At 41.4% G+C, this 23,144-nt stretch overlaps 1 protein-coding gene across 4 annotated transcripts in view; it reads left to right on the top strand.

Moving 5' to 3' along the window:
* The window catches only part of ATP9A (ATPase phospholipid transporting 9A (putative)), a 116,446-nt gene that overhangs the window by 86,922 nt on the left and 6,380 nt on the right, over positions 1–23,144 (top strand). For all 4 annotated transcript variants that reach the window (XM_061631251.1, XM_061631250.1, XM_061631253.1 and 1 more), the window contains exons 19-27: positions 3,897–3,995; positions 5,387–5,476; positions 5,578–5,722; positions 8,238–8,302; positions 9,392–9,547; positions 12,053–12,117; positions 15,433–15,541; positions 15,649–15,706; positions 18,562–18,765. In XM_061631251.1, coding sequence (XP_061487235.1) covers positions 3,897–3,995; positions 5,387–5,476; positions 5,578–5,722; positions 8,238–8,302; positions 9,392–9,547; positions 12,053–12,117; positions 15,433–15,541; positions 15,649–15,706; positions 18,562–18,765 — 991 coding nt within the window. The remainder of the gene's footprint in view (positions 1–3,896; positions 3,996–5,386; positions 5,477–5,577; positions 5,723–8,237; positions 8,303–9,391; positions 9,548–12,052; positions 12,118–15,432; positions 15,542–15,648; positions 15,707–18,561; positions 18,766–23,144) is intronic.

A 23,144-nucleotide genomic window follows, 5' to 3' on the forward strand; every position in this document is an offset into this window, starting at 1 on the left:
TGGTCCCCGTTACCAATCTGGCTGCTGCATTTTGCACAAGCTGCAGTTTCCGAACCGTCTTCAAAGGCAGCCCCACGTAGAGTGCATTGCAGTAATCTAATTTAGAGATTACCAAAGCATGGACAACTGAAGCCAGGTTATCTCTGTCCAGATAGGGACGTAGTTGGGCCACCAACCGAAGCTGGTAGAAGGCACTCTGTGCCACCGAGGCTACCTGAGCCTCAAGTGACAGAAATGGTTCTAGGAGAACCCCCAAGCTACGAACCTGCTCCTTCAGGGGGAGTGCAACCCCATCCAGGACAGGTTGGACATATTTAAGATGTACTGCCTGCTGCTCAGTTACCTGGGTGCCTTACGATAAAATAAGGATTAACACAATAAAATAAAAAAGTACATGAAAACTGAGCTGAAACAGCAAATCTGTTAAAATCTACAAGGCAGAATAAAACAGATAATTTAAAGTTAAAAAGCCTCGAGTAATGATCTTTGCGTGACACCAAAAAGGCATCAAAATCTGTGAACCTCCCTGGAGAGAGTGTTCCAAAGCCAGGGCATCTCCACTGAAAAAGCCCTTTCCAAAGAATTCACCCACTATACTTCAGACGGTGGAAAACTCGTAGAAGGGCTACTAACAATGAACTTGGAGATACATGTGGAGACATGCAATCCTTCAGGTACTTCCAAACTTGCGGGGGGGGGGTGAGTTTTCCTAGCATGAGATAGCAGCTAAGAGCCACTTTGTGCATTGTACAGGATGAAGCGGAAGACTGGAATACAGGAGGCCCCCGCTTTTTGGCGTTTCGCTTCTCGGCGTTCCGCTAATATAGTGATTTCAGTTACAGTAGGGCCCCACTCATACAGCACCTTTTTGCCGTTTTTTGGCATGACGCGCTCTGAAAAGGGTGTCGGGCACCATTTTATTGTCGGTGTTCCACTTTTCGGCGATTTTTCTTTTCAGCGGGGGTCTGGAACCTAACCCGCTGTATGAGTGGGGCCCTACTGTAGTAGAATAGCTAGAAACGTAGGAAGCTGCCTTGTACTGAGTCAAACCATTGGTTCATCTAACCCGGCATTGTCAAAACCGACTGGCAGTGACTTTCTAGGGTTTCGTACAGGGTTTTCCTCCCAGCCCTACCTGGAATTGAACCTGGAACCTTTTCCATGCCAAGCATGTACTCTTCCAACAAACAATGGTGCTTCCCGGCTCTTTTACGTCTTCAGACTGCAAGTGGTGATGATGGGTGTAATATTTTCTAATGCTCTCCCATGTAGGACTTACCCATGTGTAGCACAGCGGGGAAAGGCTTACGCTGATTTTATTGTGCAAGTTTGCTACATACAAGTAGGTTTTGGGGTTGTTTGTTGTACACTAGAGAGCATTAAAAAATGACACCTCACTCTCAGAATAAATTGTAGATTGGCTATAACTCGATGATTGTTTGATCAAGTTCACTTTAGTGTGGCCAAGCAAACTTGACCACATTGCCCAGCTCTTCTGTGCATTTATGGAATCTGGGCAGCACTGAAATTTCCTCCTCTCTACTGGTTATGAGGTCCCTTGTGTGGTGCATGAAACAAAAATACATCTGAAACCATGAGATTGTGGCTCCTGTCTTGAATTGGCCACCAGAGGGAGCACAATTGGAACGAACTGCGGTGAAGCTTATAAATAATACTTATTTTATCATTTTCCATATCGACAAACCACAACACATTCTTGATCCATTGTGTTTGAGTAGGTTTTGGTGGGCATGACTGGGTGGGAAGTGGGGGTTTAAGAAAGTGTTCTCTGTTGTTGTTTTTAGCCTGTTTTTTTCACTGGCATTTTATTATGTAATTTGTGCATGCCTATGTGGCAGTCACCTTTGACCTTTAGGGAGAAGGATTGGCTAGAAATGTTAAGGCCCAATTCAGAATTACACTCAAGGCTCTGTTTGTCCCAACCTGGAAAAGAATGACTGCCACCTTATTGTCTGTTTCCGCATCAGGAAAATGTGCCATTCCTGCCTGCATAGAGCCCATAATAGTGAGGGTGACATCACTGTCAACCCAAAGTTGGCAAGACATCTGCACGGGCTCAATCTGCACTGTACTTTAAATCAGCCTCAGGCCACTTTAAGCAGTCATAGGTTCCCCCAAAGAATCCTGGGAACTGTAGCTTGTTAAGGGAGCTGAGAGCTGTTAGGAGACCCCTATTCCCCTCACACAGCTACAGTTCCCAGAGTGTCTTAATCATCAATCCCTCTCCCCAGGGAACTCTGGGGACTGTAGCTCTGTGAGAGGAATAGGGGTCTCCTAACAACTCTCAGTCTCAAAGCGTCAAATAACAAAGCTCAAGTGTGAAAGGCCAGGGCATAGGATGGAAGCTATATAATGAAGATGCCAGACACAGCTCTGTGGGGAGAGAATCCATCATGTGCTCCTTCATACGTAGCCCAAAACAGACCAAGTCTCTCCGAGTTCACTAGGCTTTATGTGTGCTTTAAGAAAAGGCCTGTGCATGCATTCTAGCTACCATGTAGAGACTTATTTAAACTGGTCCACATGGTGTACAAAGTGACTCACTGTACAGATACGGCCATTTTTCACCATGCTACCACAAAGCTTCCTTGTTGGGTTTCCTCCACGCAAGCAGCTTTCCTCATGGAGATAGTGGCCACGTGGACTCATTTAAAGTTGTCTTTATAGAGTGGCTGTATCGTATGGGCTCCGATTGGGAGGAAGGGTGGGATAGAAATTAAATAAATAAATATTGCTAGTGCTGACTGCATTAGGTACAACTTTTACATCCATCTCCAAAAATGTAATTGGGTTTGCTCTTGCTTTTAAAAAAATGTTGCTGAGATCACAGTGTGATACAGAAATGGCCCCCATTTTATAAGAAACTTTTTAAACCACCATTTATTTTACTAGAAAATGCTTGTCCCAAATCCCTGTTTGACAGTTACAACTGCGCTTGCAAAGATGTACATTTCTCTCACTTATTTTTGAAATCCCCATATATCCAATACTTCATGGAAACTATTAGCCAAATCAGTGTTTCTCTTCCCAAATTACACTGAAGCGGCATACTTTGGTTATCAATAGGATAGATGCTCAGTGGGATGTAAAGAAAGTCTGAAGAGTATTGGTTAAGCCTTTGAATGGATCTGATGGCTGACTGATGCATCATTGCAAGAATAAGCTCCTACGTTTCCACCATAGATTAATTGCATTTGTCTGAATGTTTGAAAGGTATTCATATGACAGCAAAAATAGGTACAAAGCACACCTCTGGGTATATGTCTGTATATAGGCAAACAATTTTTCAAACAAGTGAAGGCCCTCCAGTCATTATAGAACAGATGTGACCAATATGTAGTGAAAACCTGGGGACCTGTCTCAGCTGTTACATGTGAAGCAGCTCTCAAGTTTTATCTATATATTATGGAGAATGAGGTTCTGGATTTTCTTTACTGTTCCTCTTTATGCAACCATCTTGTCAAATGCTCCCCATTTGCGGCAGTACCTCCTTGCATGAAAACTAGCATATTTGGGGCAGAGACTTAGCATTGCTTTATTTGATATGCTTATTTACTACATAGATGGAGCTTTTTTTTTTTTAACATGGAAGAGCTTTAAAAAATGCAGGAAGAGAATTCAAAAATGTGTATATGCACACAATCCAAAAGTGAAGTGATACAGCTCCAAGTCCTACCACCTTCCTTTGTGTAATGTGTAGCTTTTTTAAAATGTGTCCGTGTACTCAAACTAATTTGCTTAAAGTAAAAACAAAGTGACTGGATTACACACACACAGCAATATTCCTGGATTCATGTAAAAGTCACTTTAAATATAGGGTATCTACTAAACTCCCTTCAGACAAAACATTTTGTATTGTATTACTATTATTGTAGGTCTGGATGCTCACAGGGGACAAACTGGAAACAGCCACGTGTACAGCTAAGAACGCACATCTGGTAACCAGGACCCAGGACATTCATATATTTAGACTGGTGAGTAATATGAATAAAACTAGCTTATTTAGCACTTGTCCTCAGAGCTACATTATGAATCAAGAGGAATAACTTACACCAGCCCCAATGTGCATTTAGAACACAATCTGGGTATGATATGCAGACCTAATCTTTCTCTGATCATCATTGCATTTATACAACACCTAGGCTCATCTGATGTGTACATAGAAGTTGGACATTCATAGTGGAAAAACAATGTTCTTAAAAAGTAACCCTCATTTCCTCCCAAGTTTCTTGGGATAAATTGGGATAAATTAATTTCTTTTCTGAAGGCATGGTTGACATGATGCATTTGGATCCCTTCTGTAACAACTTCCAAAACACAGAGCAGTGTTTCGCTGACAACTGAAAAATGTCAATAAGTTGAGAATTCCTGTTTTGATGGATCTTGCCCTTCTCCAGATCTTATATGACACACTCTAGCTTACTTTCTAAAACCATGCTTGCATTTCAGACTTTAGGTCAGTCCAACTGTCATGTTTTTTTCCTTCTGCAACAAAGACCCTGCTAATTAATATTATCCTTTGAGGAAACGAGGAATCTCCCTGAGAATGCTTTTCTGAGTATGCTCAGAAAAATGACAGGTCCCAAGATTCATAGAGAGATGCCAGCAATGTTACTATTTTTATATAATTTGGGGCTTCTCCAAATGACATGTTTATTAAGCACTCATCCTGATTTGCTTGCACAAATCATCAGATTCATATGGATGAGTCTAAAGCCCCATTTGCACTATACATTTAAAGCTGTATCATACCACTTTACATGGTGATGGCTTCCACCCAGGAATCCTGGGAATTATACATTGTTTAGGGTGCTGAGAGTTGTTAGATACCCCTACTCCTCTCACCAGAGAACTACAATTCCCAGAGTGGTTTAATAGTCAGTCCTTCTTCCCATGGAATTCTGGGGATTGTAGCTCTGGGACAGGAATAGGGGTCTCCTGTCAGCACCCTTTATAAACTAAGAAGTTGCTTCCTGGATTCTTGAGGGAAGCCATTCCTGTTAAAGTAATATCATAGTGCTTTAAATGTATAGTGCCATTGGGGCCTAATCCATTCTAACAGCCTGATACTATGCATGTGTTTGTTGTTGTTATTTAAATTTATATGCTGCTTTTTACAAAAAAAGTCTCAAAGCAACTTACAGAAAGTTAAAACAAAAAGATAATGTAAAAAAGTAACATTAAAAAACTCAAGCCAATTAAAAACACAAAATACTAAAAGTATTCATCCATTGGTTTGCTCTGAATGATCCAAATCACTTCCTGGTGACACAATTTTGTATTGCATCATTTTTTAAAAAACATTTCTAAGTAAACTTTCTGTACAATTTTAAGTGATCATGGTTACTTATTTGCTCTTTTCTAGGTGACCAACCGTGGCGAAGCTCACTTGGAGCTTAATGCCTTCCGCCGCAAACATGACTGCGCCCTTGTGATTTCTGGTGATTCCTTAGAGGTGAGAATGGGGCTGTTGTAGTAGTCACTGCAACAGATGGGCTGGGGCTGGTGGAAAACATTGTATGCCCACATAACTATTTTGTCTGTTCCATGGAATAGGTGTGCTTGAAATACTATGAGTATGAATTTATGGAATTAGCTTGCCAGTGCCCAGCAGTGGTCTGCTGCCGATGCGCCCCAACACAGAAGGCTCAGATTGTGCGCTTGCTCCAGGAGAGAACTGGGAAGCTGACCTGTGCAGTAGGTAGGTTGCCTCCAGCTTTTGTTCTCCAGTTCAGCATCTTTTTTTTAACACATCTTCATTGAGGAGATTGGGAGACAGAGAGGTGGTGGTCTAACACCATGGAATCAGCAGGTTCAGTCTACCCTTTCTGGTGGCACCCACCAGGCTCCCCTGAAAATCTCCCCTGAAAATCCCCTACAATAGTTGGGGACCTTCTGGAGGTGTGAGGGAGTAGTGCCAGACGACAAAATCAACTATGCCCATCCACACAGACCTGGAAGCAATCTACATACACATGCAAGCACCTCTGGACCACATAGATAAAAGCCATTCTCCCTTGGGGGTTGAACGTCTCCAAGTGGGTTTGGCTCCCCCTACTGCTCAAAGGAAGGAAATGCTGTAAGTTCAAAGGAAGTTGTTTGTCTCATCCTCTCTTTGAGGCCTTGGTTCTGTTATTTCTGAATTCCATCACATTCTAGCATGATCAAGAAGCCAAAGGGCTATGTTGACAAGAGCGAGTTTGATTCTCAGTGGCTGGAATTGCTAGGGCAGGAGCAGGTCTATCACAGATGTCCTTGCAATGGATAACCCCTCCACACATCACAACGATGATGGATATTTTTGCTACTTGGGGATCCACAGTTCCATTCACTACAGGTGATTGAATATGTGGAGAAACACTTTCCCTTCTGAACCAAATGCATTTGTGCTGGATCTTCAAAGCTCAGTATGATGTCTGGGACAGGGACCCACCTATTCCCCCTCATGTGGGGACAGAGGCTCGTTGGCAAGCATGGAGGCCAGCCAAACCCCATTGCTAGACATTAGAGATGGAGGGGAAAGTCAGTTTTATTTGTATTTTAATGAGAAACCACCGAAGTCACACTTCTTGAACCAATATACAAACCAAAACCTAGCTGACCTTACAAATTCACACTTTTCTGAATTTTGCAATACAATATTCCAACCAAGCAATGTATACAAAAATTAATGTGTTTGAGGAAAATATGTGCAAAGCATGTATGTTAGTGAAAATAACATTGAAATGCTTTATATTAGGGGAAATTGCTTTGCAAAAATGTGTATACTAGCACATACAAAAATGTGTTAGGAGAAATTCGCAAAAAAAATCTGACGTGTGTGAAATGCAAACTTACAAGATGTGGAGAACTGAACTTAAGATTCAAAAAATGAGAAATGTGAGAGAACTGAAATGGACAGATTGGTCCATGTCTGCTAGTCATATATTGGGGCACCTCCAGACTGTCAGTACTCTGCGGTATCCAGGTGCATACCTAGAAATGTAGGTTAGCACAATTGAAGTGAATTAAAGTGCATTGTTACCCTTGTGCAACAAATCCACTTTAAAATAGAAACAGACTTTTTGCGATTAGGAACTTGATGGAGAAATTCATTGAAAAGAGTGGAATGAAAAATGATTTATACAAGAAATCAAGATGAATGCTCAGTAAACAGATTGTATATGGAAGATCCCCTAAGCCTTTGCTTCTTATTAACATATACCTAAAATGGGTGCATATTCCAGATAAGATATATATATGAACCCTCTCATAAAATATCAAGGCAATGTACAGCAATATATAATATGTTTTTAGCCATTGTGCTTCCATGCATTTGCTAATATGGAACTACAATCCCTACATCACTTAGAAACATGCAGTGAAAATGTTGGGAAATAATATTTTATTCATCCTGATCATAAGCAAGAAAGAGTAGCTGAAGGGGGTCAAAGGGTAATTAAATCTTCATTAAGTGGCCCTGAGTATTTGCCCTGAGAAACATGCAAGTTAGGTTTGGAATCCAGCTTTTTTCAAAGTAAAGTAATATGTGAATGGTATGTTCTGCTTCTTTCATTTTATGTTGCATGTGCAATTAAGCTCGGTATTCCATTACTACAAAGCTGCAAAAGAACATCACTGCCAGTCATGAATTTGAGAGCCAAAATTGATTTGTCTGTTTATATTAAGATGTAGCAGACCAGATGAAACTTAAGTCAGATACAGTTCTGGCAAGCAGGGCCAACTGGAATTGGCTCTGAATATTATGGAAGGCTGCAAAAACGTTTTCGTGACTTAAGTGCTCCTTTCTAATGCATAGCTCCCAGATAACATGAATTTGTGCATCTCCACCCTTCCGTTATGGGCATTTTAGACTTGTGCATCTTGCCACAAAGTGAAATATGCAAACTTCTCTTTCACATGCTAGCTGGAAGTACATTGACTGGAAGCACGTTAACAATCATTAAGTTGGGTTACTTAGCTTTTCTTTATTAGCCAAACAAATTGAGATAATCCATATGATAATGCACGAAAGCAGGAACCCATCCCCCAACACCAGTGTTTGCCCTCTCCTGCTGTACAAAAGTGTTACAGGAATACCATTAGCAGATTCATGCTGGAGTAGAGTTCCCTTTGTTGTCTGGCAGTACAGCACTGCTGAATACATCTAGGCTGCAAGTAAGAGTTGATGTTTCACCAAGATTTTCCATGGGCTTTCTCTCTGTTGCCTCTTGCAGGTGATGGTGGAAATGATGTTAGTATGATTCAAGAGGCAGATTGCGGTGTTGGGGTTGAAGGAAAGGTAAGTCTCTCTATAAAGCAACATTTTAGTTTTAACCCAGTAATTATATTGATAGACAATGCATAAGTAGGGAACTGTCTTTGCTACAATAGATGAAGTGAGTCTCTGACTTGGTTTCCTTAAACTCTGAACTTAATAAGCCAGGATATGCATGAGCTCCATTTACCCACCACACCTCCTTCAATCCTCCCTGTGTACAAGTGGCGAAACAGGCCACGAAGCTGAAGTTAGCCATTGTTTCCTGTTCCATGCAAATTGAGAAACTATGGCTAATAGCTTCCAAACAAGCTATGTTTGAAATAGTAAAATTTTCCTTGTGATAAAGTCAGCTCTGCACATAGTTATATATGTGCCTCAAACTAAGATACCACTTGGTAAATGTGCACCACCAGTATGTTTTATGGCCTGCCAAGAGTTGGATAACCCAGGTGAGAAGTCTGTCGTGCTTTAGTGGGCCGCTGTGCATGACTGTTGGGTTGTGTTCAGCCTGGTAGGTCACAACTTGTGTAGGCTAACTACCTCTCTGGATGGTTGTGAAGATAAAGGGTAAAATTATCTTCATTGCCCTGATCTCTTTGGAGGCAGAGTAGACTAAAAATCTAATCATAAAACAAAACAGGAAATAATAATTATAAATTTGGACCAAAACCTTCCAAGGCTGAAACTCTGTGCACACTTACCTGGGAGTAAGCCCCACAGAATGTAGTTTGACTTACATCATAGTAAGCATGCTTAGAATTGCACAGCACATTAGCCATATATCTGCAGATTTTTTAAAAAAACAAAACTTGTTACCCTTCTGGAAAAGAGCCAGAGATTATGTCCTCTCCTTTTCTCAAGTTCATTGTTGCAAAGCCTTGGCCCCACTCTGGTAAAGGCCTCCTTTTTGCTGTTACAGTTCTAACTTCTCACACTGAGGGCATATGAAGCAGGGCTAAATCACTTGCCCACAGATGGCACGCCAGCTGAAATAGACAAATAGATACTACAGAATTAGAACAGTATCTGTTTTTCTATAGCAGGAGATATTCTGCTGTTGTGGTGGTCTGATAGGTAGTTGTTTTCTTAATTATTTCATATTATCCCTAGGAAGGAAAGCAAGCTTCCCTTGCAGCAGACTTCTCCATCACTCAGTTTAAGCATCTGGGCCGGTTACTGATGGTGCATGGACGGAACAGCTACAAAAGATCTGCAGCTCTCAGCCAGTTTGTGATCCACAGAAGCTTGTGCATCAGTACCATGCAGGCAAGTAATGCCACTGTATCTTCACTGTTCTCCCTGTTTATTCAGTGCAAGAGAGGAATGATGTACAAAAGTGAAAATATGTATTTTCACATTTCTCTGATTTTTGCTTCTGTTAAAACTGGAAAATGTGTCATATTTTTATTGGAATAGCAAGCTTTAATCCAGGTGTGGGGAACCTTCGGCTCTCCAGATGTTGATGAACTACAGCTCCCACCAGCCATGATCATTGACCATGTTTCCTGGGGCTGATGGGAGTTTTAATTCAGCAACGTCTGGAGAGTCAAAGAGAGTCCCCATTCCTGCTTTAACCAGCAGCCCAAAGTCCCCAATTAGTTAATAAATAACGGGTTGCAGTTGGCAGAGACTCAGGGCTACCCAGTAGTAGTCAGTGTGATGGGACAGAGTTGTGGAGCCACCTTCCCGATATCGGTGTTGCTGCAGTTTCCCTGGATGGAGCAAGGTGGTGGCCAGGTTAGGGCTGTGTAGGTGAACCAGCAGAGTGCTACTGACCTGCTCTTTCCCATGTGAAATTTGATGGAAAAGAATTTTATAGATAACCTACAATTGCCTTTCAGGGAAAACGTTCTATGACTGGCCTTCTAATAAGAACCGCATGCTGAAGTGGATAGTATTTAGGTCACATCCGCACCATACATTTAAAGCATTCTTTTATCACTTAAAATAGTCATGGCTTCCCCCAGAGAATCCTGGGAACTGTAGTTTGTTAGAGGTGCTGAGAGTAGTTAGGAGACCACAGAGATACAGTTCCCAGCACCCGTAACAAATTACAGTTCTCAGCATTCTTTGGGGAAAGCCATGACTGTTAAAGTGGTTTAAGAGTAAGTACTTTAAATGTATGGTATGCATGTAACCTCAGTTGAAAATCACTGTCAAAGTCAAACTTGGATCACCCAAAATACTGATTAGCCTTGAACTTGTTTATTTTTGAAGCCATTTTGGCTCTGATGTTTGCTTTTAATAATAGGGAATATAAATTATCTCACACCTAGTAAAAACTGTCCCTTTCATCCAGGATTTTCTGGAAGGCACTGTCATTGAGGTTTGCAATGTGTATACTTTTAAAAGTCAGTCAATTGACTGACTAATCTGTTAAAGCCAAAATAATTGATGATTAAAAATTCCATATTAAGAATATGAGAAGAGCCCTGATGGATCAGACTAAAGGCCCATCTAATCCAGCATCCTCTTCTCATAGTGGCCAACCAGAGGCCCATAGGAAGCCTATAAGCAGGACCCGAGTACAACAGTACTTTCCCCACTTGTGATTCCCAGCAACTAGTATCTAGAGACATACTGCCTCTGACAGTGGAAATTAAGCTATTAGCCTTATCCCCCATCAAATATCCAGTGTAAGTGGATATTTAATTTGGACCCTGCCTAAAAATAAGGCCATCAAGGGAGCCTATAATATAAATATGTTTTCCCCCTTAGTACCTGAACACTAGCAGTGAAAGGATCTAATGCTACATACCTTGAAGGAATTATGTGTGTATGCCAACCATAAGGCAAAGAGTCTGATTTGCTGTGTCCAGATACTTCTATGAAAATATCAGTCTGCATCCAGAAGCACATTCAGGCCTGTGGTTCATCAAGATGATTTAAGCATGTGTCAGATAATAAACAGTATGAGTAATTGCTTCTGAGGAGAGGGAAAATGAATGGAACGGAGTTCAAATGCAAGTGTGTGTGTTCTGTGATTAAAGCACAGTTTACCACCTCACTGGCTCAACTTGTGTTATGTGTCTTCCATGTGTGGAGAGACAATAGTTTTTAAGAGTGTTCAAATTGTTTTAGAGATGTTGCCTTTAATGCAAAACAAACGCACACTGTTTGTTTTTCTTTTGGTCCTCTGCCATCTTGGCAAACAGGTACTGTAGGTTTTAAAAACCAAAGAAAAACATGTTTCACCAGAGTCTAAAATGGGATGTGTGTACACACCGGGGTAGCCAATGTGGTTCCCTCCAGATGATGGTGGACTACAACATTTACCATTCCTGACTGCTGACCATGCTAGGTGGGCCTGATGGTCGTTGGAGTCCAATAACATCTGGAAGGCCACAGATTCCCCATCCCTGCCATACAGGCCCACAGCTGGCAAACTGAAGCCAATAAAAACAATACATGTAGGTTAGCTAAATTGCATCCACTGAAATCCAGGTACACACGCTGTCTGATGAAATGCATCCAATGAAAACTATGCATCTTGTCAAATAGACATTGTAGCTTCTTGAAATCATATAAAAACTTGTTTCACCAGAGGCTAAAGTGAGTTGAGTGTATATGTCATGAGCAGCAATCCCTCCTTTAAGTCACCTTCAGGCCACAAGCGGTGAGTTCCAATCTTGTTCCTTGTCTATGAATTGTCAGAGCATTCTGATAATTGGCCACCTCGCCTGTTGCCATTAAGAACCAGCTGGGTGGATCATTTCTGCTGAACACATCTTTGCTCTGAAGCCTAAAGAGCCTTTTTTTCTCTCTCCATAGGCTGTTTTTTCTTCGGTATTCTACTTTGCTTCTGTACCTCTCTACCAGGGCTTCCTCATTATTGGGTAAGAACCAAACAGTTTTCCCAAAATATGTGAATAGGAAGTTCAAAATGCAAAGAGATTTGTTTTGAAATCCTCATCTGTTTGGAAGCATTCATAACAAGTGTCACTGCCTAAAATGTTGACTGTCTTCCTTGCTGGTATAGCCATAGCCACTGTTATCGGAATAAGGATGAGATTTTGAAGGCTCACATTTTCAAAGCAGCTTTAATCCAGCAATCCTGATAAGCACATGGATCTTATTAGGACCAATTTCAGCTGTTAAAGCAACTATTATTTGTGAACCAGGAATGAATGGTTTAATTTTCTCTGAACTCTTCTTTGGGGGGGGGGGGAAGCAGGATAAAAAATTTAAAACCAGTAAATAAATTAATTAGGGCAACCATGCTTTTCTGACATACTCCTTTTTTAATGGAAGAAAATGCAATGAATGCCTGTGCCCTACTCCAGTGGCCTGGCCTAAGGCCTGGCAATGTAGGGAAGGGTTGAGGTTCAGCTCTGGTGAGTTTGTGGTAAAATTAGACCCTGTGTTTTAGAGGACAACCTTACACATGCTGCGGCAGCATAATGAAATTTGCCTCTAAGTATATTTTTGGCAAAGAGGCGCAGCTAGTTCCAACTCTTAATGAATGGTCCTGTGCGATATGTACATGTTGCAAATGTGTTTGCCACATTTATGCTTTTAGATTGCGCATGCAACATATGGCACTTTTAAAAAGAGATATGTATTTCAGATGTGAAGCAGCTCTTGGGCACCAACGTCAGGGTGGGATTGTAGCTCAGCAGCAGAACACGCGCTGAGCACGGAGAAGGTTGCCACTCCAATCTGGGGCATTTCCAGCTAAAAGGGTCAGGTCACAGGTAATGGGGAAGACCTTTGCCCGAGACCATTAAGAGCCACTGCCAGTCAGGATAGACATGACTGGGCTGGAGGTGGTGGTAGGATCAATAGTCTGACATGGTAATTTCCTATGATACCCTATTATAACATTGATTGAGCCAGTGTGGTTAGAGTGTCATACTAGAACCTGGGAGACCAGGGTTCAAATCCCCACTTCCCCATGAAACTCACTGGGTGACCTTGGGCCAGTCGCTGTCTCTCTCAACTGAACCTACCTCACAGGGTTGTTCTGAGCATAAACTGGAGAGAGGTAGAACTATGTACACTACCTTGAGCTCCTTGGAGGAAAGCTGGGGTATAAATTAAATGAATAAATATTAACAAACACATTTTCATTTCATGTTAGTCCCTCCTTTCCTGAAACGTGTGCTGCCATCTCCAGAGATTTAAATGTTCAAGGCTCTTTTAAAATGAAGATAATATTTTAAGATAGACACTGTCTCTCTCTCTCTCTCTCTCTCTCTCTCTCTCTCTCTCTCACACACACTCACACACACTCACACACACACACACACACACACACACACACACACACACACACACACACACACACACACACAAACACACACACACTGCATTTGTCCAAATTCATCCATGTATTTCCTATACCTTCTAATTATTATATGCAGTGTACCAAAAATGGATACAGGGAAATTGACTAGGTGTAGGATTCTGGATTAGCCAGAATTTGGGATCCAGGTTCTTAGCTTTTGCCAGCAGCAAATTTAAAAATGCATCCAAGTGCATGGAATACATATATTCCATGTTGGGAGAGAGACAGAGGGAGTGTAACTCTGTTGATTCTCCTTGATCTCTCAGCGGCTTTTGATACCATCGACCATGGTATCCTTCTGGAGAGGCTTGCGGAGTTGGGTGTTGGAGGCACTGCTTGGCAGTGGTTCCGCTCCTACTTGGCGGGCCGTCTCCAGAAGATAATACTTGGGGAACATTGCTCGACCCCGTGGGTTCTCCAATATGGGGGCCCACAGGGTTTGGTCTTGTCTCCCATGCTTTTTAACATCTATATGAAGCCGTTAGGTGCGGTCATCCGGAGTTTTGGAGTGCGTTGTTATCAGTACGCTGATGACACACAGCTCTACTTCTCCTTTTCATCTTCTTCAGGTGAGGCGGTCGATGTGCTGAACCGTTGTCTGGACGCGACAATGGACTGGATGAGAACTAACAAACTGAAACTCAATCCTGATAAGACAGAGATGCTGCTGGTGGATGGTTTCTCTGGTCAGATGGTGGATACATACCCTGTCCTGGACGGGGTTACACTCCCCCTAAAGGATCAGGTTCGTAGTTTGGGAGTCGTTTTAGACTCTTCCCTGTCACTTGAGGCCCATGTAGCCTCGGTGGCACGGAATGCGTTCTACCAACTTCGGTTAGTAGCCCAGCTACGTCCCTATCTGAGTAAGGAGGACCTTACATCAGTGGTTCATGCTCTGGTAACCTCACATTTGGACTACTGCAACGCGCTCTACGTAGGGCTACCTTTGAAGACGGTTCGGAAGCTACAGCTAGTGCAAAATACAGCGGCCAGACTGCTAACAAGAACTAAGCGGTCTGAGCATATAACACCTGTTCTGGCTCGCTTGCACTGGCTTCCAGTGCTACCGGGCCAGATTCAAAGTGTTGGTTTTAACCTATAAAGCCTTATACGGCGCGGGACCACGATACCTGCAGGAATGCCTCTCCCGTTACGAACCGGCTCGTACACTACGGTCTACTACGAAGGCCCTCCTCCGGGTCCCGACCCATAGGGAGGCCTGGAGGGTAGTAACAAGATCTAGGGCCTTCTCAGTGGTGGCCCCTGAATTGTGGAATAGTCTCCCCGAGGAGGTACACCTGGCGCCGACACTATTATCCTTTCGGCGCCAGGTTAAAACCTTTCTCTTCTCTGAGGCATTTTAATTTAAGTTATTTATGTAAATGCTGTAATTTCTATTTTAGATGGTGTATTTTTATATTTGTTATACTGACTTTGTAATTTTATTATTGTATATGTTGCTATGTTTGCCGCCCAGAGAGCTGTTAGCTAGTCGGGTGGGATATAAGCTGAATAAATAAATAAATATATATATACACTAGTGAACATTAATGAAAAACAATTTTAAAAGAAATAATCTCTGATAGTGAAGGAGGTAAAGTGGGAATTTTGGCCACGAAGAGGCTTAAACTTTACTGCTGGTCTCATCCTGGGTAGAATCCAAACCTTTTAAGTGGCCAACAACAATGGATTACAAGACAGCATCAAGACATGTGGAAATCAGCAAAGATGTATCTCCGTCATGCCTACATTTGCCTTAACTAGAGTTTCTCTTTGGCAACTGTGCAAAGGGTTTGTCAAGAAAAACAAACTTTATTGAAACCATGCAAAAACCCGTAGGTATCTCTTCTGTTGTTGCTTTCAGGTATTCTACACTCTATACTATGTTTCCTGTTTTCTCTCTGGTGCTGGACAAAGATGTCAAATCAGAAGTTGCCATGCTGTACCCAGAACTCTACAAAGATCTTCTGAAGGTTCACTATGTCTTGTGTTTTCTTTTTCTCTTCAGGTTTGTGCTCAAGATCATGTGCAGACTTAAGTTCATTTTGTTTTTCTGTTCTCTCTCTCTCTCTCTTTTTAGGGAAGGCCCTTATCATACAAGACATTTTTAATATGGGTTTTGATAAGTATTTACCAAGGTAAGAGACTTTGTTTGCCAGGATACTTCTCAATGAAATGAATTGTTCAATTCTCATATTTTCCCATATTTGGTGTATATACTCTGCTGTTCAAAAATAAAAAAAAAATCACCAAAAGTGCACTAAATTTGCCCACATTTTGGACCAGAAAACCCTGAATTAAGTGACTTGAGTAAGTAAGCAAATCTACTAATTGGATTGTGCATAAAATATTTTGGTTTTGCAAGGTTTGGAAAAAGGTAAGAAACTCTGCAGAGATTTGGATCTACACATGCACTCATTCTCTCTTTCTCTCCCTGACCACTGGAAGTGCTGCTCAGTTTCCTTCTGACTTTTCATATTTTCCCAGACATTGGCTGCCATCCTGCTTCCTCCACATGTAGAGAGCAGCAGGCAGAGTGGCTGTCAAGGTGGCGGTCTGGAGACCAGCCCAGAGTAGCTCAGTCTCCAGTGTCTACCTGAACAGTGAGTTGCTCAGACCAAGGAACCAAGCCATGATCAGTGGATTCATAGGATTGGGTGGAACCCTATCCAGTGCTTATGTCACCTGACCTCTGTTGAGTGGGTAGTTTTAACACCACCATCTGGCCACCTACAGTGACGGCACTGCAGTGCAGCAGAGAGGAGCAAGTTACCTCCTCCAGGAAGCAGTTGCAATAGCATAAGGTGCTTGTTTCTGCTGCTACAGCCCAAGTTAACTGTTTCTGTTGCCATTGGAGACCATTACAGCCCATTTGCACCAGGCCCTTCACTGCAAGTTCACAAGTGTTTTCCATGCATTCCTACTGTGATATAGATAGAGGTTAGAGGGTTGGACTAGGACTTGGGAGGTTGGGGTTCAAATCTCCACCCAGCCGTGAAGCTCACTGGGCCAGTCACAGTCTATCAGACTAACCTATCTCACAGTGTGGGAATGCTTCCTTAAGCTCTTTGTAGGAAAAGTGGAATATCAATGTATTTTTAAGAGAGAGAGAGGAGTGCCATGACCTAGAATCTGGGAAATAATTAGTTATTGGATACTTCAGTGTGGGGTTCAGGATGGCTTTGTCTTGAAGTGACTGCTCTAAATGATATGTCAGTGAAAATAGTGATGGTTGAGTGTCGAGTGGGCATGGTGGGTGATGGTGGTAGCTCAGTAGCAGAGCATCTGCCTTGTGTGCAGAAGGTCCCAGGTTCAATCCCCAGCATCTCTAGGTAGGGCTGGGAGAGACTCCCAGTCTGAAACCCTGGAGAGCTGCTGCCAGTCAGTGTAGACAATACTGAGCTAGATGGACCAGTGAGTCTGGCCTCAGTATAAGACAGCTTCCTATAGAGTGGCCTTCAGTGAAGCTGTTCTGCACCCCACACTCTTCATTGTAGTTGTTATCCATCCATTTTTCACATTCAAAAGTGCTAGGTTCTATCCAGTTATGCGGTAATTGTTTTTAATTAGAAAATCAAGGACCGGGAATATTAAAAACAAATTGTGTGCATTTTCAGAGGGTGGGGGAGAATAGAGCTGTAGGGGAGAGAAGGAATGGCTTTTCAAGGGCTAACTCAATACTAGAGCAGTGTCTGGGCCTTCATTGAGATCACATGGCTTCTGGACAGCCAGGAAGAGTGAGATATCGTGGGAAAGCTATTTAAGCCAAGAGGCTTCTCCTGTTACGTTTTGTTGGTCAGATGACTTCACTTCTTGATGGATCACACCATGCAATTTTGGCTAGCAGCTATCGCTCAAGATCAGGGATGGCCCAAAACTGAGCAGTACCCAGATGGTGGAAAGGTTACTCCCTGGGTCTGTGTTTTTATGGTTTGATCTTGAGTCACTGGTAGAATTGTTCTTCAAACAAGCATTTGTGAAGTCTGTGGATTACTCATCAGTGCAGATTACTCATGCTGATGACATGAGTTATGTCTGCAGCTGAGTATCTGGGACACTGTGCAGCTATTCTCGGATCAGCCAGAAGCAGGATACAAAGTGATTCTCAGTCTCTCTCTCTTTCTCTCCTGACCCAATATGTTTACTTGGACATACGTCCTACTGAGTTCATTGAGGCTTGCTTCTTAGTATAAGAACATAAGAAGAGCTCTGCTGGATCAGGCCTGTGGCCCATCTAGTCCAGCTTCCTGTTCTCACAGTGGCCAACTAGGTTACTATGGGATGCCCACAAGCAGGACATGAGCACAACAGCACTCTTCTCTCCTGTGGTTTCCAGCAACTGTTGTTCAGAAACATAGTACCTCTGACAGTGAAGGCAGAGCATAGCCATTGTGGCTAGTAGCCACTGACAAGCCTATCCTCCGTGAACTGCTTAAGACTGCTGACAAAAATAGGGTCAAAACTCACCTCAGCCATGAACTCATTAGGAAATCTTGGGCAAGCTACTCTAAGCCTAACCCTCCCCCATTTTCACTGTGTGATTTGTTACCAATCCACCTAATTGCAGGTCCTGTAGTAAGGTTAACCAGGATAATACGTTGGAGGTGGGCAACCTGAGGCCATTCAGATGTTGCTGGGCCATTGACCCCAGCAGCAAAGCCAATGGTCAGAGATGATGGGAGTTGTAATCCAACAACACCTGGAGGGCCAAAGGTCCCCCACTCCTAATATTATGTGAAGTGCTTTGAAACTCCAATCCACTATATAAATACTTAATCACTGTTTGCTAGCTAGAGGAAGGAAGTCCTCCTTCTTTTATTGTTTGTGGCAGGGCCATAGCTCAGTGGTAGTCATGACTAACGTTAGTCCCATTGATTTCAGTGAGTCTGCTCTCAGCATAACTTAAGTCTGGATCTAATCCATTGTAATTTATTTTATTTTATGCTGGTGAGACTTTAACCTCTCCTTTCTCTCTATTCTTTCCATGTTGTAGGCAGTATCATTATGTATGGTGCACTGCTGCTATTTGAATCTGAGTTTGTCCACATTGTGGCTATTTCCTTCACCTCCTTGATCCTTACTGAGCTGTTGATGGTGGCATTGACTATCCAGACATGGCATTGGCTTATGATAGTGGCGGAACTACTCAGCCTTTCCTGCTACATTGCCTCGCTGGTCTTCCTACATGAGTTTATTGGTAACAATAATTGTTTTGTAGTTCTCAAAACTTTCTCAGTCAGTTCTGAAGTTGAAGACACCTCTGGAAATGGATTTGGGCCACCGTAATAGGGCAATGCATTGTCTATTATTTATTCTTCAATATTTTTTTATTGAAAGCAAAGTGGGGGGGGGTGCCATTTGGATTTTCCATCCTGTACTCCAAAATGCTCAGTTGCAAACCCATGAATGGTAATGGGCAAAGTAAGAAGTAAGTTACTGCTAAAGCCAATGCAGAAAAGCTATGATCCATGTTGGCCATCTGCAAATACTGAATAATACTGGCTGCTCTAGAAAACCATTTGTCATTTTGTTCACTAACCTAGTGGTAGGTCAAGATTTTGTTTGTTAAATTTATATCCTGCTGCTCCTTCTAGAAGGAGCCCAGGGCAGCAAACAAAAACACTCTAAAACATATTAAAACAAAGCATCTTTAAAAACATATTAAAACAAAGCATCTTTAAAAACATCTTTTTTTAAAAAAACACCTTTAAAAACATCTTTAAAAAGTAATTCCAACACAGATGAAGACTGGGATAAGGTCTCTACGTAAAAGGCTTGTTGAAAGAGGGAAGGTCTTCAGTAGGCACCAAAAAGATAACAGAGATGGCACCTGTCTAATATTTAAGGAGAGAGAATTCCAAAGGATAGGTGCCACTACACTAAAGATTCACCTCCTATGTTGTGTAGAACGGACCTCCTGATAAGATGGTATCTGCAGAAAGCCCCCAGCTGCAGAGTGCAGTGATTGACTGGTTATATAAGGGGTAAGATGATCTTTCAGGTATTTTGGTCCCAAGTTGCAAAGGGCTTTGTATACTAAAACCAGAACCTTGAACTTGATCCAGTAGCTAATGGTTACGGGCTAGTATAAGCAACTGTTGCAAGTTTTTGCAGAGGAGTCACTGCTACCCTTTAAACACATGAGCATAAGAAGAGCTGCACTGTATCAGACCAGAGGCCCATATAGTCAGCATCCTGTTTCCCACAGTCACCAACCAGATGCCTATGGAAGCCCACGAGCTGAACATGAACATCATGTTTTATTTATTTACTTACCATATTTATAGACCACCCTTCAACTGAAGATGCCAGGGTGGAAATACACAGAATTAAAACAAAAATTAAACAAAATTATCAAAGCCAGCCAACACAAATTCCATTTTAATAAAATGGCAGCAGCAGCAATAAAAATCCAGTACAATGTACCTCACCCTTATCTAAAGCCTGATCAAAGAGATGCGTCTTCCCCCAGTGATGATTAAATGACAACAGTGTTGTGGTGAGATGCACTTCAGCGGGAAGGTTATTCCAGAGGCATGGTTCCCACCTCATAGATCTCATGGGTATAGGGACCACTAACAATAGTTCTTTTCTTCTACTGTTCCCTCGTGACTCTGTTACCTCCAGGATCACATTGGTGGCCATCACTGCATCTTCTTGACATGGCAATAACATTAATGTTCAAGGCTGATGGCAGTTCTGAGACCATATTGAAAATATCCCTGGCTTGTCTTTAAAAAGCAGTGATACTTTTATTTATTTAGCAAGATTTATATACTGCCTAATTTTTTTAAAGAAATCTCTAAGCGGTTTACATAAAATAGTACTACCTTCTAACTTAGTTTATTTCTAGGCAAGTTAGTGTATCAAGAGGGATGACTAGGCTTCTGGGTGGGTGCTGATGGTGGTAGGGGTTTTTGATGATATTTTTAAGTGTTTTTAGTGCTTTTGTTTGCCACCTTGGGCTCCTGGGAGGAAGGGAGGGATATAAATCAAATAATAAATTAATTAATAAATAATAAATAGGCAAGATTCACAAGAATGATAGAAAGCCCTTTCTGATACATTTAAAATAAAAGTATTAAAAAGCAGTATGTTGTTAAAGCAATTATTGTGCTGTACCCCATATTAAACAGGAGTGAAGTGAGAAGCATCCCACAGGTGGTCTAAAAGAGGGGTGCACAACTGTCCCCACAGCCTCTCTAAATCATGGATTTGCATTATCAAGTAAAATAACCTGTTCCACACAGTACGTCATGCTATATTCAAGGTTTGGAAATTTCAAGAAGGATACAAAGGACTTTGTCTACAAAGTCTTCATATATAATGTATCCTGCTTTGAATACTGATGCAAATAAGTCTTCAGGATTTTGAGATTCATAGAACAAAATTCGATACCCTAAAGTATCTGAATGAATGAAGCCAATGGAGGAGGTCATAGCTCAGGATGGAGCAGATGTTTTGCATGCAGAAAGTCTCAGGTTCAATACCTGGCAATTCCAGATAGGGCTGAGAAACATACCTGTCTGAGACCTTGGAGAGCTGCTGCCAGTCACTAGACAATATTGGCTAGATAGATGAATGGTCTGACTTGGCCTAAGACTGCTCCCTATGTTCCTGTATTGTTTGTCAAGTAACCAAGAAATAACATCTACCCTTCTAGACATCGTGAAAAGTAATAATATAGAAAAGCCTACTAAGGTCTTCTGGCACATCCATTATTAGTCTAGTCTTGTAATGGAAATGGAACAAATTAAGTAATGGAATAGCTGACAGAAGAGGGGAAAGTAAGCAAGATAAATAACTGCTCATTTGCAAAGCTGTCTAAAATTGCAACAAAACAATATTTTCCCCCAATTTAAAACTGGACCGTTTTCAAATCTGCAGTTGTCAATGCTGAATTGAAAGGTTGTGTTTCCAGAACATCACCTTTCAAAATTCATGTCCCCGCCCCCATGCAGACCTTCGTGTGAAGCTTTTGTAGATTCAATTTCCACTTAATTGCTTGCTTTCTGCAGAGAAGATTGAAACTTGCTACTAGATGCCAGCTTTCATGTTCAGGTTTTCATTTTGAATGTCTTAAGTATAACTATCATATATTTTTTTAGATTAACATTTTAAATGTGGGAGTTTGACGTTTGAATTGTATACTTTAGCATGGTTTTATTGATGTTTTAAGAGAATCCAGTTCCACTTTTATAGCTTCCTGAAATTATTTTATTGAAAGAGCACTTTAGGCAGTTAGCTGCTTCATCAGAGTGGAACTGATGAAATTCGTTCATGGAATGTTTACACTCAGTTTTCTTTTTTGTAAAGGGCGGTTAAGTATGCCTTGTACTAGGCCTATAGTTTCTTTTCACATTTGTAAAAAACAAATGGAAAAGTACTTCTGATACTGTATTCTCACAGTGCAATCCTGTACATGTCTACTCAGAAGTAACCCCTGTTGATATTAACAGGACTTGCTCCCAACTAAAATGTAAAGATTGCAAATTTTCCCATGTAAAGTTAATAGGTAACTGTCCCTTCAAAGATGAAAGAAAAACTGAATGTAAGCATTCCATTACTTTCTTTCTTTCTTTGAACTTGTATTTGCTTTAAAAGACAATAAATTTATTTAGCAGAATGATACATTTAACAAATTGTGCTATATATAGGCAAACATTTTAAAAAATAATAATTTAAAGAAAAAATACCAACCTAAATATTGCAGCAAAAAAATTAATGGCCTGGTTTGCACGACACTCTGAGCCAAATCTTGGCTTCATGAGACCACGTTGGCTCTTGCTGAGCTAAGCCAAAGTTTGGCTCAGCTTGTCATCTGAACCAGGGCTTGTGGTTAAGGTCACTCTTCAGTAATCACAAGTTGTAACAAAGGGCAACCCTTTGTTAGAGCTAGGCACGGGCAAATCTGTCAATTTCAGGTTCTCATTTTTCAGTCTTCACTTCTCCACATTTCTCCATTAGTTTGCAAGGGTAGAATTAAAAGTCCACATGGAAATCTATCTACATTTTAATGTGAATTTCTCCTAATAAACATTTGTATGCAGTTCTGCCTAGTACAACATTTTTGCAGAGCAGTTTTCCCTAATATAATACATTTTTGTATGTTGTCTTCATTAAAATAGCATTTCTATGCACATTTTACCCAATGCAAATGAATTTAAATTCTCCCGCATCCCTACTTAGAGCTCATGCTCAGTTGAAGCAAGAGCTTAATCATGAGTCCCAGTTTGGATGAAACACTAAGCCAAACCTTGACTTAGCTCATTGCAGCACAGCAGCAAAAAGGGCTGGAGAGAAGCAAAGCAGCCGTAATGTCCTCTCCAGGAGCCACATGCATGCGCAGTCTCACTAAGCAAAGGTTTTGCTTAGCTTGTTGTGCAAACTGAGCTATTGTAACACAGTCTATTGTATTAAAAATTGACAGTATTGTAATAGATGCACTGGAGCTCTTAACGTGTTCCTTTTCATATCTGCGTATATAAAAAATAATTCCTGACTAGTATTAAACTCATCAGATTTTTGTTTTCCCCGAGCACATTTGATCTGATTAATTATCTCATCTATTATAAC

Source organism: Rhineura floridana, chromosome 6, assembly GCF_030035675.1.
Source record: "Rhineura floridana isolate rRhiFlo1 chromosome 6, rRhiFlo1.hap2, whole genome shotgun sequence".
In the NCBI taxonomy this organism is placed as follows: domain Eukaryota; kingdom Metazoa; phylum Chordata; class Lepidosauria; order Squamata; family Rhineuridae; genus Rhineura; species Rhineura floridana.